The sequence below is a fragment of the Fusarium falciforme genome, chromosome 5 (genome assembly GCF_026873545.1).
Source record: "Fusarium falciforme chromosome 5, complete sequence".
In the NCBI taxonomy this organism is placed as follows: Eukaryota; Fungi; Ascomycota; class Sordariomycetes; order Hypocreales; family Nectriaceae; genus Fusarium; species Fusarium falciforme.
In genome coordinates this window covers 3,182,973-3,200,404 of record NC_070548.1, presented here as the reverse complement: position 1 = coordinate 3,200,404, position 17,432 = coordinate 3,182,973, and the positions used below count along the sequence as shown (strand labels likewise).

Below are 17,432 nucleotides of genomic sequence, written 5' to 3'. Positions count from 1 at the left end.
CCCTCTATATGTACAATACGCCCCCTTCTTTGACCTCTTAGTGCTTCGACTCGTCCTTTTCCACCAACGCACCAACGCCCAGTCCCCTCCCCACAGCGACCTTGATCTTCTTCTTCTTCTTGTCGGCCTCGGGGTCTCGGCCGACCTCGCCCACGGCATCACCCTCGTCGTCGTGCTCGTCAGCCTCGTCCTCGGCGGCCTTGTCGACCTGGGCCTTGATGTCGTCGAGGTCGAGGCGCATGCAGAATGCGTCCTCGCCGTCTGCGTAGTACTTGGACTCTGTCTTTTCGTTCTTGAAGCCCAGGGTGTCCTCGTAGAGGTGGCGGGCCGCGGCGTTGGAGACGCGGACGTGGAGGGAGACGTACTTGGCCTGGAATGTCTCGACCATGGCGAGCTCTGGAGGGGTTGTCAGTGGTCTGTAGATGCCAAGTCAAGTGGTATACGCACGGCTCTGTCGCATCAGCTTCTCCGCAATACCCAACCGTCGGTGTGTGCGCATGACGCTCAGGCTGGTGATGTGGCCGTGCTGGACGCCGTCGGTGGGCTCCTCCTCCATCTTTGCGAGGACATAGCCGACGATCTTGGGGTACTCGTAGGGGTTCTTCTTGGGGCGCGAGACGTCGACGGCGACGTAGCTGAGCTGGGGCCACGAGAGGGCGTGGTAGAGGTAGTACTTGAGGAAGTAGTTCTCGGGGAGGTTCTCGAGGTTGGCGTGCTGGATGAGGGGGAGGTCCGCACTGGTGAGGACGCGGATATCCATGGCTGCGGCTGTAGAGAGGAGTCTAGGTGTGTGAAGTAGTGCCTGTCGGTGTACAAGGGTTCGTCTGCTCGATGATGAATGAGGCTCAACGGAGCTTGGCCCACCTCATGGATTCAATGATTGATTGATTGACCGGCCTCCGTGTCTCTCAATCGCGGGTCCAATTTTTGCGGTGCCCCTCCCTCTCCCTCCATCGGAGGTCAGCATCCAACCCCGCCGAAGTATAGGCGACCCCCCGCCATAACAACAACCGACACACGCTACACCACAGCGGGGTCACCCACTACCTCATCTCCACTGAAACCTCCCAGCTTCACTGGAGCGCGTTTACACTCAGTGACCACCTGACCCCCAAAGAGGAAATTACCTCTCCTGGACGCAGCAGCAGCAGCCGCACCTCTCAAGACCGACACCTAACCAGCCACGGGATGGCAATTCCGGCCCCGGGAGAGGATATCTCGTGCTAGACCGTCATTGGCGCGCAAGAAGTAAAACGTTGGCAGGTGGGGGGAAGTTGTGGTTTTGCCGGTGACTTTTTACGCTTCGGCTTCGCTTTTTCATGGCCGCGGGGTCCCTTTTTTCTCGTCAAGAGTGAGGCGGCGGGGCGTCATGAGGAGGATGGCATGGGATGGGAGGAGGTATAAAGATGGAGCATGCGCCTGATAGTTTGTCTGCTGTTGAATAGACGGTTTCTGGTGTTACTTGGCTGTACTCAATTCCTCTTGTGCTTGTCTGACCTTCAACACCATCTCACACATCGTCACAATGGCTCTCCCTCTTGTTGGCAAGCTCGCCGTCGTCACTGGCGCCTCCCGAGGTACTTACACACCCAATTGACATCTCGCCGTGCCCAGCTAACCACTGACCACTCCCAGGCATCGGTCTGGCTATCTCCAAGGCTCTCGCCGCCCGCGGCGCAAACCTCGTCCTCGCCTACACCTCTGCCAACTCTGCCGCTTCCACAGCCAGCCTGGCCGCCGAGCTGTCCTCCAAGCACTCCATCAAGGCCGTGCCCATCCAGGCCGACCTCGGCACCACCACCGGTCCCGCCAGCCTCGTCTCGCAGGCCGCCGAGGCCTTCAGCCCTCTCCGCATCGACATCCTCGTCAACAACGCCGGTGTCGCCCTCAACGACAAGATCCCCGACATCAAGCCCCAGGATTTCACCACCAGCTTCAATGTCAACGTCCTTGGCCCCCTGCTGCTCGTCCAGGCTGCTCAGCCCTACCTCCCCAACGACCGCTCCGGCCGCATCATCAACCTCAGCAGTGTGAGCTCCAGCCTGGGTTTCGTCGGACAGAGCGTCTACGGCGGTACCAAGGCGGCTCTCGAGGCCATGACAAAAACCTGGGCCCGTGAGCTCAGCGAGAACTGCACCGTCAACGCCATCAACCCCGGCCCCGTCCGCTCCGAGATGTACTCGCGCAACTCGGAAGAGTTCAAGCGTCTCATCAAGCCCTTCATCCAGAACGCCCCTCTCATGGCTGTGCGTCCTGGTGTCGACGACCCCGCCATCGTCGAGGAGGCTAAGACGACCGGTGGCCGTGCTGGTGAGGCTGAGGAGATTGCTGGAGTCGTTGCCATGCTTGCCGGTCCCGAGAGTTCGTGGATCACTGGCCAGGTCATCTGTGCCAACGGCGGTATGATCTTTGGTATGCAATAGACGGATGGATTCATGAGCATAGAGCGCAGGGCGTTGGATCACGGATGGTTTCAATAGAGGGTAGCTTTTGCATCAAAACATTCAAACTGGCAAACATTGAACATGACAAACCTAATTGGCAACAAGTGAGCGTTTCTCTTCCTGTTGCATCTTGTGTACTTCATTGTTGGTAAGTTATGAATGACGATTGTTAGTAAATGCCCCGCCATTAGTAGCGGGCGGTGACGCAAATTCTGCCACCCTCACTCAACTCACTCACTTCACTTACAAATCCACAACCCCAAGAGTCATCAGCTCAGCATTAATCACAATGGAGACAAGAAACGACACGTCCGACCCCTTCGAGGACGTCCTCAACCTTGAGGAGCGCTTCTACTCAGAAGGCTACCAACTAGGCCTCAAGGATGGCATCAAAGCGGGCCGCATCGAAGGCCGGTCCTTTGGCATGGAAAAGGGATTCGAAAAGTTCCTCGAGAGCGGCCGCTTGGCAGGAAAGGCTGTCGTTTGGGCAAACCGCATGCCACCGAAAGACGGATCCAGCTCGGCCTGCACGTTACCACCACTGCCGAGGAATGCAAGGCTAGAAAAGAACGTCAACACCTTGTATGCTCTCGTCGAGCCAGACACACTCTCGACGGAAAACTCGGATGATGCGGTTCAGGACTTTGACGACCGTATCAAGAGGGCGCAGGGAAAGGCCAAGATTGTTGAACGAATGGCAGGTGGTGGTGGAAGGGAGTCGTCCGGGCCATCTTCAACGCCATAGACATTGTCGACCAATAAACAGGAACCGGAGTTTGGACTGGCGGGAATCTGAGAGCCTGGATACACTAAAAGCCGGGAGTTTGGGATGATCGAGCATGAAAAAGGAAATCATCTGCATTGTCAATGGAAATTTCTATACCCTTCACTACCTCGTAATTGTATACACAGCATCTTCCTTCGCTTCTAATTTACTTGAACGACCTGCAAGGGTATCTGCACACAGTTAGCTCATCCGTCCATCAATTTCCCAGTTTCATGACCTACCCCTCGCCGTACGACGTGTCCGTCACCTCGTACTTGTGGACATCCCAAGCTCCAGAAGAAAGGCTCTGTCCGCTGGGCAGCGGCGGCAGACCGTTCACAAACACATCCTTGGTGGCCTCGCCGGGCGCCACCTTTCCGAGGGCCTGAGCAAGGCCGGTCTGGGACTCCTCCTTGACAGCAACGAGCTGCTTCTCGCCCGCCTCGCCGATGAGCTCGACCTTGGGAGCAGCAGCGCTGCCGACGGTGAGGAGCTGGGCGAACTGGGACTGGTTGACGACGCTGAGCTGAGGGTAGTTGCGTCGCGAGTCTCGCTTCCAGTAGGGGTTGTCGGCGATGTCGCCCGCGGGCAGCGTCACGGGGTCGTCGTACTCGAGAGGAGGGTTGGCGCCGGGAGGAGGGTTACGGAAGTGAGGGTTGAGAGGGACGCCGTTGGATCGCTCGGGGTCGATGGCGAAGAATCGTCGGAGAACCTCCCACACGCCCGTCGACTGGACGGTTTGCTTCTGTAGCTATGTGTTAGCACCTTTCCATGATCCGAGAGGCAATTCGATCCGGCCAAGTTCGGCCAGCTGTCGAGGAACCATTGCGAGGCATTGGCTTGCGGAAATCGGGTCTGGTGCGTACCTTGGCGATGCTGACCAGGCCACCGGCAGCTTTAGCGGCCGCTTGAGACGACATGATGGCGGAGAGGCTGGTGAAGGTTGTCGTTGAGGTTCGGGTGATGGTTCAATTCCCAAGTTGAAATGGCGTCGTGATTATTGGCCCGTTGCTGGTGGGTCCGGTTCAACCGAGACTCTACCGAGCCCGAGCAAAGTTGCCTACCCTGTATCACGATCCTGACATGAAGGGGCAATTGGGACATGTCAAAGGAGAATTAAAATCTCTGTAAGCATGTATTTTTGTGATTTTGTATTATTATCTATGGATTCCCCCAGATTGTGGTGAAATAATGTTTTGAGCGCAGGTGTCGCATCTTGAAGAGTGTCAAAAACATTCAACTTGGCTACGCCTAGTTTCATCCACCTTATTTGAGTGCGGGTGGTTATGAACTACATGACTGAAGAATGGAAAAGAAAAGAAATAGATTGATAGACGCATCTAAAATGCTGAAATCCAGAAATCAAAGCTGGGCTAGAATGGACAAAGATGGACACCATCCTACCTGCGCGATGCCTAAACTAGAGAGTCACCAGCTAGATAGGCATAGAGAACATATATCCAAAGCTTCTATCAGCATACAAAACATACCTATCGAGCAAATAAGTGCATGGAATACAGAGCCGATAGCATCACAGCACAGTGTATGTGGCCATGGTCTCCGTGCCCAAATATACAGACTCCATGGACCAAGCACAAGAACACAATCTCATGGGTATGGCCGAAGTGTCATCCTCGACATGTTCAGCGCACAGTCTATATACCATTGCGGTCTATTGATCCTTCATGACACTGCTAACAAAGATACCCGTACAAAACAAAAACCCAGAACAATCCCTTCCTGTTGCTCCTTGCTACCAAGTCCAGTCGGCATTACGCAGTGTATCATCAACCTCAACCTAAGCAGCCAGCTCCTCAACGAGCTTCTTCACCCTGTCAACAGTACCCTGGGGGCTTCCGGGCTCGGCAACGAGAACCTTGCCATCCTTGTCGATGACAAAGACGCCGCGCTGGGTGCCCTTGGGGGCCTTCTTGAGGCCGATGGCACCGATGAGCGTCGCCTTGGGGTCGCATAGCAGAGGATAGGGGAGCTTCTGCTTGTCCTTGAAGGATGTGTTGGCCTTGGGAGAGTCGGCGCTGAGACCGTAGATGGCCAGGCCGCCTGCTGTGAGGGGCTCATACGAGTCGCGGAAGAAGCAGACCTGCTTTGTGCCTGTGATGGAGGATTAGTAAACTGCGTGAACAATGTCAGATATGTGGGCGATGTCAACTTACATCCTGGAGTAGAAGCCTTAGGGTAGGTGAAGAGGACGACGCCAGCCTTGCTCTCATCGACGAGCGCCTTCAGAGTTGTCTTTTCGCCGTCGTTGGTCTCAATCTCGCCGCCGAAGCCATCAAGGTCAACGACATCGCCAACCTCGGCCTTGTCGCTCTTCTTCTTGGTCTCCTTAGGTTCCTCGGCCTTCTCCTCAGTCTTCTCTTCTTCCTTTTCCTCTTCAACCTTCTCCTCTTCCTTCTTCTCTTCCTCCTCCTTGGCGGGCTCCTCCTCGACCTTGGCCTTGGCAGGTCTGCCTCTCTTGCCGGGGACCTTTGCGGGAGCGGCCTTCACCTTGGCAGCAGCGGCCTTGCCGGTCTTTGCAGCCGGCGTCCTCTTCTTCGCGGGCGCGGGTGGCGGCGCAGGAGGCTCGCGGGCCTTGCGCTTGCGGAGCTCAACGGGCATGGCTGCAGAAGTTTGTTTTTGCGCGTATGCGATGCGGCCGCGAATGCGACAAGAGGAACTGAGAAGAGCTAGGTCCGCCTAAATAATATAGTGTATCTGCTGGCGAAAAATCGCCGCGTAGTTTCTGATGCGCGTAGAGATGAGAGGAAGAGATGAAGAGGTCAAAAGGGGTCAAAACAAGAAGAGGTTGGGCGCCTTGGGGGGGGGAAAGGGTCTGGCCTGGGTCGCGCGCTGCCCGTCGCAGTCGCATTTGGGCATGCGAACAGCGCCTGCCTCCCCCATGTCTCGGCTTACAGCCAATCAGGGTTGTCCATGGCAACTCAAGCTCCCGGGAGCTTGGACCAAGCGCTGTTCGGCAGCGGAAAGGCACACGGGCCAACGTCCCTTGGTCGCTTAGATAATGGGCGATTGCGCGATTGTGTGGGGAGAACCGATAGATGGGATTAATCAGCGGCTCGAGGTGTCGCGTGCATCAATTGAAGGTATGCAGGTATGCCGCATAAGCTGAACAACCCGGTCGAAAGGCTTGGCGAGAATCACCAGTTTAGGCGAGATGTTGACTGACAACTTACAACTCACGAGGCCTGTAACAAAGATGATAAACCCTCGAGTAAGTTCTATTGCTATTCTTTTATATTTTTGCAAAACAAAATTTGCGTCTTATTTATGCTAACATTTTTCCGTCTTTAGAAGCTAATGGCCCCGGCCGCCGCCTTCACCATGGCCTGCGTGCTGTTCGTGTGAGTGAGAAAAGTGGCGTGTTCAGGAGTGAAGTTATTCCAACATCTCAAATCTTGCAATTCGCAATTGGCCTCGAACCTGGCTATGAGAATTGGATGTTGAAGTGTCTTTGACTCAAGCTCCTTCCTCCCTATGGGTTGTAAACTTGTCCATAAAGCTAACACTGGGATCTTCACTTAACAGATACACTCGCTCCTCCATCCACTCTGCTCGAGAACAAGCAGTACGTCTTCTCACTGACTATTGTGCACCCTGTTACTGACATCCTGTCCAAAGAGACATACGAGACTCCCAGCAAATGGTGAACGCCAATCAAGAGGCGAACGCCCATCATAGTGATCAACCCGGCATGGAAACAATGACAACATAGACATTGGCGTATGGAAAGCGATTGAAGCAGTTTTTTTTTTTGTTCATTCAAGATATCAAAACATCAGTACTAAAAAAACGCTATTGGTCATGTTTAACATTTCCGCGTCTACTGTCAAGCTGCACTTGTAACCAAACAAACTCCTCTTACATGCTCGCCATGCATCCTCGATGTCAACAGGTCCGCCCGTGCAGCTCAATGAGACAATAACCTCTCGAAACAAGACGGAAAGGGTTTGTGCAACCATGTGCGCGTGCGCGTGTATCTCTGTGTGTATGCGAGCGCCAACCATCCATAGAAACCAAGTCGCCACCAAAACGTCCACTTGTGAACCAGAATATGTCTATACCGTACCGACAGCCGACCAAGGGTATCTCAGCCTTGCCCCAATCCTTTCTCATAGGCCTACCTAAACGGCCCTTCTTAAATATTTCCGCCTTCTGTAAATACTTGCTGTTTCTTTCATAAGCCGGATCCTAAGACGCCATCTATGGCTCTGTCCTTGAATCTAGCAGAAGATGCCGTGCCTCGGCTCTCGTCTTGAGAAGTTCACTCATGACAGTTTCATATGTCAACAAGGTGACCGTTGCTGCTGGTACGGCACGCATCATGTTGGTCCCCAACCCTGCGTAAAAGGCCCGCCAACCTTCTTCTCGCAAGATGGTCTGGAACGTGTGGATAACACCCTGGTACTTGGGCGGTTGAGCCTGAGTGCGTGGCACCCTGGGGCCCGTAGTTGTCACCCCCATGCCCTGTACGAACTCCTCCCCGGCGAGTGGACGTCGTTGCGTTTGTAATCGGGTTCGGATGACTTCGTGGGGATATGTTGCACTGCTGGCGACGATCTTGGATAGGATAGATGCTGACAATATTCCGACAACGTTTGTCTTTTCACCTTCAGCTGACTCTCCCATGCTATGTCCAGTGAATTTGGTCTTGAGGTATTCATATGTCGGGAACTGAACAGCGACATGTGACAAGCCGAGGAGAGCCGGTGTTAGACCCGAGTAGAAGGAAATGATACCCTCCGACGTGTACATCTTGCGGGCGGCATCTATTGTTGACCGATAATGCCAGTCGTGCAGAGTCGGTCGAGATGTCGGCGTGCTGCCTGCTTTCGGATAAAGGGAAGTGTGATCATGGCTGTGACGAACACTGCTCTGTGACATGAGCCGAGTCTTAATGACCCATATGGGGTTTGTGACGATGGTGCTGCTGGCTCCAGCCGTGATCGACGACCATAGATTGACGAGATGGCTGTTGTCTGTTGACAAAAGTCCAGTTAGCATGTGAATCAACCTTATGCCGTATTTGTGTCGACCTACCATAGTGTTGGGATAACCACCCCTTGCTCTTGTTGTAGACGGTAAAGTACACAGCCCATGTCGGCAGATATCCCATGACAATCGGCCCAAGACCACGGTAGAGACCTCGAATTCCCTCTTCCCGCCATATGACCTTTGCCGAACCGATCAACCCATTGTACAGCTTCGGATGGCCGACATGCCGTCCTCTGTTAAGTGCGGCATATCCTCCCTGAGCCTGCAGCTTGGTCTTGATGACGTCGAGGGGGCAAGTGACGATGCCCGAGGTGAAGCCTCCCACCGCACCCGAGATGGCGTTGAATTGCGAGTCGGAGGCGTTGAGAGCCCATCGGTGCAGCGGGGTCACCCTGGAGGAGTGCATTGGAGCGTCGGAGGCGGCCGGGAGACTGTAGGAGGATGCAGCATACTCTGATGACGGTGACCGAGAGGCTTGCGAGGTTGCCTGGTCGTGAGAAGACATCCCACTCGTCTCTGGATGTCGCCCGCCGTCTTTTGCCGCTTGATCGTCGCGCGATGATCTCACCCGGTGGACGTGACCGAGGATTGAAGGTCGGATCTCTCGGTGGTTGACAGTCGTCGCTCAGCCAATGCCGTCGATGGCCGTGATCGTCCTCACTCGACTCGAAGCGTTGTCGACCTATTTTTGTCTTCCTTCACCTGGACGGCGCCCGTCGTGGGCGACGAAAGCGATGCCGTTCGGGGCCGGGAACCGAGCGCTTCCCAACCAAGATGACCCTCTCTCACCCTCGTGATTCCCCGATCCGATTCCGCCCTCGAAAAACGAACCCGTCCGGTGCGTCTGTGTGTTGTCCTCGTGCCGGTATAGGAGCCTCGCAGCGCAGCCGGTACGAAGGTACTGCGGGGGACTGCTCCCACGCGCCGTGACCGACCGTTTCCCGCTCAGCGATTGGCGCCGGCCATTGACCTGGGGGAGACGGCTTAAAAAAAGAGAAGGCGACGGGAGACGGCGGTGGCCTGGAGTCCGGAAAGCCGGGCGGGAATGGGAGGGATGCGGACGCTTGGGGGGATGAGGGCGGAAGAGGAAGAGGAAGAAAAGAGGCCAAAAAGAAGAATAGAAAGAGGCAAGAAAGTGGAAGGACTAAGAAGAAGAAAGAGAAGGACCAAGTTTGACGGAGCGGAGGAGGACGGGGAACCTAATCGGCGGCGGAGGACACCCGCTACACGCGCTATATCGGTCGCTGCAGCCCAGGGCCCAGCAGCGGCTTTGCATCGGCCAAGGATGGGGCGCTGGTCTCCAGCTGGTTTCGCACTCACAGTCCGGCAGCCGGATACATGGTGACTACTGTTCACAAGAGTGACCCACTGGGGAGTGACATTGGATCCATTGCAGAATTTCCCCTTCCATCACTGGGATTGCTCGCCCGGCATGAGCCGGCCTACCTACACTGATGTCCCACATGGGTCTGGATGCTAGACCTCCACTGTCACACAGGGAAGCGTAGATTGTCAGTGTAGGTTGACATCCGTGTTATTGCTCTTGGTATCTCGCTATTACTGAGCTCGCTAATTACATATGCTCCATGATCCATTCGTCTTCGGCCAGCGCCTTCGCTGAGGAATGCTGCGAAGGATCCCATTGGAGCATCTTTCGCATCATAACGAGGAATCTCCTTTGACTTTCCCCTTCCAGGCTGGTCTCTTTTTCCTTGAGCGATATTCTATCTAGGAGGAGAATATCTGTACAGAAATCCCCTAAAAGAAGCATGATGAGTAGATGTGACTATCTCAAGCTAGACATACAGAGCATACCTTGATCCGTAAAGAATTTATGCCTTGACTTGCCTGACTGAAGAAGCGCCTGCGGAGGTTGTCCAAGCAATGCAATCATCTCGGCAGGATGCGCTCGACTGCGATACGTCTGATATTCAGGATCCCGTCCTGTAAATAAGTGACCACCTTCGAAGAGATCCCAGATCTAAGTTGGGATAGACACAAATTAACTCTTCAAACCCTACAGCTGCATATCCATCTCGAGTACTTACCATGCAGCTTGTATTCCATATGTCGACCTCATATGGCCATGGTGCTTCCAGGATAACCTCTGGCGCTCTGTATATATCGGGCTGGATATCCTCTGTATGCTCTATATCCCCGGTAACGGCCGAGCCAAAATCACAAAGGACCGGTGCGCCCCATGTGTTTGGCATCCGGAGCTTGCGTGACAGATAGATGGCTCTTCCGTCCGCTAGCTTTCGCGGAGACGGGTCGACAAGTTCTTGCTCCTCGAAATCGCTATGATATTATCGGCCTTGATATCTACTCCCTGGGGGTTCGGCACCGTCCGTTGCTTGTGAAGAACATAGCCAACTGTAATCCTGCTTGGCTCAACTCCCGAATACGCACCTGTATGGATGATCTGGCATTCCGTATGTAGAAAATCCAATGCAAGGAAGAGGTGATAGAGAGTGAAGGCGAGGATCAGCGCTGGTAGTCTCCTCATTGGGTTGCGGTGAAGGAAGGTCAGCATGCTCTCATTTAGAGGGGGATGTACCAAGCATCGGTGGCATCCGTCTGGTCCAGCAACATCGAAAGAGTCCAAAAGTCTCCTGAAAGCATCACGACCAGGACGCTTTGTCGAAGATTTGGAAATGGGCTTGTATATTGAGAGTTCGTGATCTAGGTGTTTACCCATAGATTCCGAGTTTACAAAGAGCTTTAGTGCCACATGTTGACGGCTCCTATTGCCAGTTAGTAAGGCATCGCATAGTAGATATCCGTTGAGAGCATCATACTATAGGTCGCGCGCCAACCAAACTGTCGAGGTAGTTCCGAAGCCCAGCTTGCCCACAATCTGATAACGATCCCTCAGGACCTCACCAATGCGAACCGGGTAGTATCGCGATGCGATGTAGTCGGGCAGGCGCTCTTCCTCTACCTGTTGATGCAATGGGATTCGCGTGAAATTGGGGTTTGTCAAGGTGAGAGGCTTCCACGGCCGCCCAGGCCAACGCGATCGCCCAAGAAAAGAAGCTCTCATCTCATCCCGGCACAATGATTTTCGAGGCCTAAAAAGAGAATTTGAATGTGAAGTGGTTCAGGGAAATAGGATAATGGTTTGGCAGTTTTTGGAACTTTGGTCCGAGCAAAAAGACTGGCTCCCAGTGCCCCAAATCGGGGTGTTGATATAACAAAAACCTGAGTCTAATTATTTATTTCCTTCTCCTTCATTTCCTCACATCACTTATTCTAATCTTTCTCAACTCCCTTTATATTATTTGTTCTAGAGTTATTTAATTAGTTGCTGGGTAGGCAACTTCTGTACAAAGACCCCTACTTCGTCTGAGCTTCCTTGCACCGCTGCAAGCCGGTCCCGGCGAAGGCCCGGCACTCTCCAAAATGACGCAGCCTGTGCTAATCGGCACTAGAAAAGACGGCATGCAACAGGGCAGCCAAGTTTTCTGCAATGTTCTAGGGATGGGATCTCGTGCATGTGGTATCGCTCTCTCTTGCTTGTGTGATTGATTGAAAGTGACAACATGGCGCATGCCGCCCAGTCTGCGGTTGGCTGTAAGGTCCGGTATCTCTCTCCCGCCCACCCCCCGTGACAAGGTCCGATACCGATCTTTGACCCTTGCTCCGCGTGGGATGGGTGTGCTCCGGTCCAGTGGGTGGAAGCTTTCGTCCGGAGTTTGTGACTGATGTACTTGGGCTTCTGTGAAACCTCGTTAGAGCGTCCTCTGTATATCAAAATCAGGTCATCGTCACCTCACCCTTCGTTTGATCTGCCCTTCCTCCCCTGCTTATGATCAACCTCCAACTCCGTCATCGTCGACCCTGGCCGTTCCCTTCCGAGCGCCCGGCTTGACACGGGACATCCGGAGCGTGACCCCCACATTTTCATCTCCGCCAGACGCCATGTGTCCGTGAGCCACAATCCCAGCGCCACAACCGTCTTGAACCAAGAACGGGCTTGCTGTCAGATCACGTGCAAAGTCACGCTCCTTCAACCTTGGATGGCCCGTCTGGCCGATCGGAACGCCAGCCAGAGAAATGGCCAGGAATGGTCATCAGCCATCACGTGACGTTCCGAGCTCTCCCAGAAGTTTTGCAATTGCTCAGCCCATCCCCATTTCGCGCATTCCCGACGGACGACGACGACGACGACGACGGACAATTGCCGCCCAATACCCCGATTTCAATCCGCAACAATGAAGTACTCGCTCGCCCCCTTCATCATCCGCCGGCCGTGGCTCTACAAGATCTTCAAGCCCGCCGCCTCCTGGTACATCAACGCCGCCGGCTACCGCCAGATGGGTCTCCGGTACGCGAATTTCTTCCCTCCCCTCGAACGCCCGGTGCGAACGGATAATGCGCCAATTGGGCTCGATACGATGAATTCTAGATGGAATTGAGAATCTCTTGCTGACCGCGGTCTTCAATTGGTTGGAAACAGATATGACGACCTCCTCGAGGAGGAGAACGACGTTGCCCAGAAGGCCCTCAAGCGCCTCAACAACCGCGAGTCCTACGAGCGCATCTACCGTATCCGACGTGCTGTCCAGTGCAGCTACCAGCACAAGCTCCTCCCCAAGGAGCAGTGGACTACCACCGCCCAGGTACGAAAGAAAAAACATGGTCCCCGCTGACCCTCGGCAATGGAGACACGGATCATGAAGGACTACCGGCTAACCCAACCCAGGACGTCCGCTACCTCCAGCCCCTCATCGACGAGGTCACCGCCGAGAAGGCCGAGAAGAACGAGCTCGACTCGATTGCCGTCATCCGCAAGCACTAAATTGTTGGGCCCGGGTCGGGTGGAAATCGAGGTGGAAGTGTATAGCAGGACCGTGGGTGAGAGAGGGAACAGCGCCCCCTCGAGAAATTGGTGGCAACCTCTCAACGGACTAGACAGTTCCCGTGTATCCTATGTATAGACGTCGTCTGACTTGACTCATTTTGCACAACCTTGGAGCAGCTGATTGTGTTTGTTATATGTGAATCTTTTTTAAATTACCATCTCATGGACGCTTTTTAGGTAGTATACAATGTACTATCTGGTTCAAGCTCCGCGAAGAGCCCATCTCCAGGCAGCCCTTGTCTCGCTGTCCGAGGAAGTCCAGTCGAAGTAGCCCAATGTGCCCTTCATCCTGAACTCCCAAATCTTACATGTGATCCTGTAATTGTCTTGCTGATCAGCCTGCTAAAGGCATTTCACCAGCACCTCCTCCCAACCCCAACCCGCAGGAATCATGCCTCGACGCCGGACGCCGAGCATTGGGCTTGATATCAAATATTTCGCCTTTCCTTTTCCTCGCCTCCCAGCATCGTACTCCATCCCAAAAAATGCTGTTTTCCGAGTCCCTCATCCAAAACGTACGGCCGTTAAAGCTCGTGGTAATTCGTGTCCGCCTCTTCACGGCTGGGGAATTAGGCCGGAGGGCTGTAGTGAGTGTTATAGTCCAGGTGTCATGTGGGTGTGGCCCCTTATACCCGCTGGTAGAACAGCAGGTAGGCCACCTTGTTGTCTTTGATGTTGTCCTTGACCGGCTTCGCCTTGGTAGTGCCGTTGCTGGCCCCATTGGCGACGCTGCTCCATTTCTTCGCCCCTCCAGTGGAAGCCGTCACCTTGTTCCATCCGACTTCATCTCCTGCATCCTCCGTCATGGCATCGAAACGGCTGCCCGAGCCACCAGAGACAGCACCATCCTTGCGAGTTTCCTTCACTTCTTCTTCTTCGCCGCCCTCGGCCACATCCTCACTTCGCACCCTGCGAATGACCGTGTCGTCGATGCGGATCCACTCACGGCCCTCTTGGCGGCGCACATCAACCGTATAATGTCCACCGCTCGCGTTCTTTCCGTGGTGATACACCACACTGATCAGCTTATACTTGGGCATCGCTCCGTCGCTGTAGGTCTGGCGTTTCTGCCGAGACAATACGTCGCGAGGAATCTCGAGCTCCAGAGGATATCCAATCTTCTTCCAGATCTTGACGGTTCCGTTGCCCTCCGCATCAAACTGGAATCGCTTGAGGTGCAGGATGAGAACGGGAGGAAGCGATTCAATGAAGACCTGCTTGGTGGCCGTCACATCCTTGCCTCGGGGTGAGTTGAAGTCACCCTGAATACGCTCAGGGCGGGTGAGGCCCCGTAGAGCATCAACCACGTTGCGAACATCTGAAGACCCAATATCCAACTGGAGCGGCTGGTAGGGCTCAGTGGTGATGGAGTCTTTCAGTCCGGGAACGCGGAACTCTGATCGAAGCAATCCGCCAAAGATCTTGGAGATAGGGCTTGATGAGTTGGATCCGGCGGATCGGGTCACCGCTGCCTTCTGCTTCCTGCCGACCTCAAGCCAATCATCAGATGTACCAGTGGCCCCCTCAGTGGCATTGGCCTTCTCCGACTGCTCTGCCAGATTAGAGCTATTCATAACAGAAGTGCACTCGTCGTCGAGAGACTGGAGAAGGAAACCCAGGAACTCTTCGGCGTCTTGTTGATGGCCTCGCTGGTAACTAGTTAGTATATGCTATTAAGAGTTTGGGGAATTTAACGCACCCTCATGCTTGCGAAACGAGGGAGCTGTCTTATAGCTTCGTAGACAAACTCAGGGGTGAAGGGCTCGCCATAGCGCTCCAACTCCTCATTCTTGAGAGAGCGTCGCAGGGGTTCGACTGAAGAAGCAGACTTGATGATCTTGAACTCATGCATGAACATGATCCTGCCGTTGAATTAGCCATTGTATCGCTCAACTGCTCCACACGCAACTCACATGGCGTCAATGAGAGGTGTCTCGCTCTTGAAGCTATGAACAGCTCGCTTGCTGATCTGGCTAAGGAAATCAAAAAATGGAACGCAAAACATCAAAACTTGGAGCACCTGCATCCGGTCAGCGCATTGTCTCCATGAAGGGAAAAGTCAGCCTACCGAGTTCATGTAACACATGTTACCGGTGTTGATCAAGCCGCGAGGCTCGAGGAACGAAAGCTGGTCAGCAAGACCAACGTGGAAAGATTGAATGGCCTCCGCAACCGAGTTGGCATTGGCCTTTGAGAAACTGGCAGTAGAGCCATTCGTGGTACTAACAACACCTTCCGCACTATGACCATTGGTAGTAGCGCTGTCAGCAACAGCACCGTTGGTAGCACCAGTCTTTGCGACGGATGCGGCGGCAGGCTTCGCGAAAAGGTTGGCCCAGCTTGAGGGTGGAAGCTTCACAGGAGGAGCAGGTGCCTCTGCAGCCTCGGAATCAGGCTCGGTGGGCTTCTCGGCAGTAGTAGACGTCGCATCCTGGGACGAAGTTTCGGCAACCACATCGCCATTGACCGGCTTTTCAGCGCGAGCAGGCTTGGCGTCTTTAGCCCCAGACTTGGGCAGAGAAGGAAGAGCGGGAGCAGGAGCAGCGGAGGAGCGGGTGGCGGGTCTGCTGGTGGCCGTCGAGGTGCTGCTAGTCACAGTGTTGGTGCGGGACCGTTGAGAAGTAGAGGAAGCTTGAACGGGTACGGCAGACTCCTCGGTGGGCTGACGAGGGGTTGCAGCAGTCTCGGATGGAGCTGCGGACGTCGCAGGAGTCTGGGAAGAAATTGATGATTCTTTTGACGCTGTCTCGGCAATGGTGGCTTGTTCAGACTGCTCCGTGGCGGCCTCGTGCTGCTCGACGGGCAAGGATACAGCCTGGCTGTCGGCGTTCAGGAGTCTCCTCCTCCGTCGTGACTTGGTGGTTCTGACAGGAAACTCGACATCAGGGTGGGAAAGCCAAGGAAGCTGAGGATATGTCAGTTGGATATACATGTGTATTTGTAATTGCGCAACTTACGGGAGCACGGAAAGGCTCCTTAGCCTTCGGAGCCGGCGAAGGCTCCCGGGCAGGGGCGGGAGCGGGAGCAGGAACGACAGGGGCTTGCGGCTCTGTAGTTTGCGGCGTCGGCGGAGTCGGGGGAGGCATCATCTGGGAGGAGTTGGTGGATGATGGCGTATGGGGCGGAATCGGAGCCGGCGCAGGCGGGGGCTGGTAGGGAGTCGAGAGCGCAGGAGAATGTTGTTGAGCAGGACGAGGAGGGTAGCTCGGCGGCACGCTCACGCCGACCATCGGAACGTACTGGTGCATGGAGGGCGGCGACCGAGCATAGTTCTGATACGGCATGTAGCCAGGCGAGGGCATACCCCCGTTCTGGTACTGTCCATTGAGATACTGGTGCTGGTATTGGGCGTTCTGGTACTGGGCGTTCTGGTACTGCGGTGGCATGCCGTAGTAAGGCTGGGGCGCGAACTGGGTGTAGCCACCATACATGGGATTCATGTGCTGGTGATGGTGCTGGTGGTGCTGCTGTTGATACTGCGGCACATACGGAGGCGCCTGCCTCCGACGAGGCCCTCCAGGACCGCCGACCATATCGACCCCGGGGACTCCACCAGCTCCTCCCTGTATGTTCTGCCCAGCCGGCAGATGGCGGTTACTCATCGTGCCGGCCTGGGGTTTGAATGAAGACGGGAGCCGCCCAGTTGGTGCGACACCCGCTGCCACGTCGTAGTCTGATCTCGCGAGCGGTTGATCCTTCCGGGTCGTCGGGCTTCAGCGCGTTGAGGCTTGTCGGGGGAAGACGATGGCCGAAGTTGCGCAACGCGACACCGGCGGAGGCTTGATTTGTCCGCAAAAGGGACGATGTTGGGAGCGACGGTGGAGGAGAACAAAGGACGGCGCGACTTGTTTCGGCCGACAAGAGTTCCAGTCGCGCGGGGGGGAGAGCAAGTATAGGAAACCGAAAACCGAGACGAAGAAGAAGAAGAAAAGAACGAGAACAACCAAGGAGCGCGGGTTCGCTCGCGGTAGGGAGGCCGAAGGTTAGACGCACCGGAGGGAGAGAGAGAGAGAAGGAGTTGCGTCAGGGAAAACGGAGACGGGGATGTATCGCTACGGGCTGGACGTTGGAGAAATAAAATTTGGGCAAGCCAGGCCGGGACTTGCTACTGGCACGCACCGGTCAAGCCAAAAACGTAGCGGCAGACACAAGACACACAGTGAGAGGCCAGGCCAGACGCACACGAGCCAAGCCCCAAGCAGGCAAGCAAAGCACCTCAGGCCTGCAGAAAGGGCACGAGGGCCCCCCAGTCAGAGCCAACCAGGCTCGGGTCGTCAGAGACTTTGGGGCAAAAGTTGGTGTCTGAGGCAGAAACACTTTGCGGCTTTCGCTTGACGGGAGGGGAGCA

The 17,432-nt window shown here is 55.0% G+C and overlaps 8 protein-coding genes and 1 pseudogene across 9 annotated transcripts, besides 1 other annotated feature; 3 read left to right on the top strand and 6 right to left on the bottom strand.

The window, feature by feature from the left end:
• Positions 1-37: 37 nt before the first annotated feature.
• On the bottom strand, positions 38-760 carry NCS54_00719800 (Hypothetical protein; the record flags this gene model as incomplete). The annotated part of the gene is made up of 2 exons (XM_053152629.1): positions 38-396; positions 448-760. 2 exons carry the CDS (start codon positions 758-760, stop codon positions 38-40), a joined length of 672 nt encoding a protein of 223 aa, XP_053008604.1.
• A 765-nt stretch (positions 761-1,525) lies between these two features.
• NCS54_00719700 (Yae1-N domain-containing protein) lies at positions 1,526-2,423 on the top strand (the record flags this gene model as incomplete). The annotated part of the gene is made up of 2 exons (XM_053152628.1): positions 1,526-1,577; positions 1,636-2,423. The coding sequence occupies 2 exons, from the start codon at positions 1,526-1,528 to the stop codon at positions 2,421-2,423; spliced, it is 840 nt and encodes a 279-aa protein (XP_053008603.1).
• A 310-nt stretch (positions 2,424-2,733) lies between these two features.
• On the top strand, positions 2,734-3,189 carry NCS54_00719600 (Yae1-N domain-containing protein; the record flags this gene model as incomplete). Its single annotated transcript, XM_053152627.1, has 1 exon — positions 2,734-3,189. One exon carries the CDS (start codon positions 2,734-2,736, stop codon positions 3,187-3,189), a length of 456 nt encoding a protein of 151 aa, XP_053008602.1.
• Positions 3,190-3,376: 187 nt separating this feature from the next.
• On the bottom strand, positions 3,377-4,130 carry NCS54_00719500 (NADH-ubiquinone oxidoreductase 21.3 kDa subunit; the record flags this gene model as incomplete). The annotated part of the gene is made up of 3 exons (XM_053152626.1): positions 3,377-3,401; positions 3,453-3,955; positions 4,077-4,130. The coding sequence occupies 3 exons, from the start codon at positions 4,128-4,130 to the stop codon at positions 3,377-3,379; spliced, it is 582 nt and encodes a 193-aa protein (XP_053008601.1).
• Positions 4,131-5,008: 878 nt separating this feature from the next.
• On the bottom strand, positions 5,009-5,829 carry NCS54_00719400 (Thioredoxin domain-containing protein; the record flags this gene model as incomplete). Its single annotated transcript, XM_053152625.1, has 2 exons — positions 5,009-5,322; positions 5,385-5,829. The coding sequence occupies 2 exons, from the start codon at positions 5,827-5,829 to the stop codon at positions 5,009-5,011; spliced, it is 759 nt and encodes a 252-aa protein (XP_053008600.1).
• Positions 5,830-7,428: 1,599 nt separating this feature from the next.
• NCS54_00719300 lies at positions 7,429-8,761 on the bottom strand (annotated as a pseudogene). Its single transcript has 2 exons — positions 8,266-8,761; positions 7,429-8,204 (listed from the first exon to the last, which is right to left on the bottom strand).
• Positions 7,429-8,761: a sequence feature.
• Positions 8,762-9,793: 1,032 nt separating this feature from the next.
• NCS54_00719200 (Protein kinase domain-containing protein) lies at positions 9,794-10,433 on the bottom strand (the record flags this gene model as incomplete). Its single annotated transcript, XM_053152624.1, has 3 exons — positions 9,794-9,978; positions 10,036-10,201; positions 10,269-10,433. 3 exons carry the CDS (start codon positions 10,431-10,433, stop codon positions 9,794-9,796), a joined length of 516 nt encoding a protein of 171 aa, XP_053008599.1.
• Positions 10,434-12,374: 1,941 nt separating this feature from the next.
• On the top strand, positions 12,375-13,021 carry NCS54_00719100 (Cytochrome b-c1 complex subunit 7; the record flags this gene model as incomplete). Its single annotated transcript, XM_053152623.1, has 3 exons — positions 12,375-12,547; positions 12,680-12,842; positions 12,926-13,021. The coding sequence occupies exons 1-3, from the start codon at positions 12,435-12,437 to the stop codon at positions 13,019-13,021; spliced, it is 372 nt and encodes a 123-aa protein (XP_053008598.1). The 5' UTR covers positions 12,375-12,434.
• Positions 13,022-13,710: 689 nt separating this feature from the next.
• On the bottom strand, positions 13,711-16,686 carry NCS54_00719000 (Ubiquitin carboxyl-terminal hydrolase; the record flags this gene model as incomplete). Its single annotated transcript, XM_053152622.1, has 5 exons — positions 13,711-14,733; positions 14,784-14,946; positions 14,998-15,104; positions 15,153-15,989; positions 16,042-16,686. 5 exons carry the CDS (start codon positions 16,684-16,686, stop codon positions 13,711-13,713), a joined length of 2,775 nt encoding a protein of 924 aa, XP_053008597.1.
• Positions 16,687-17,432: the final 746 nt, after the last annotated feature.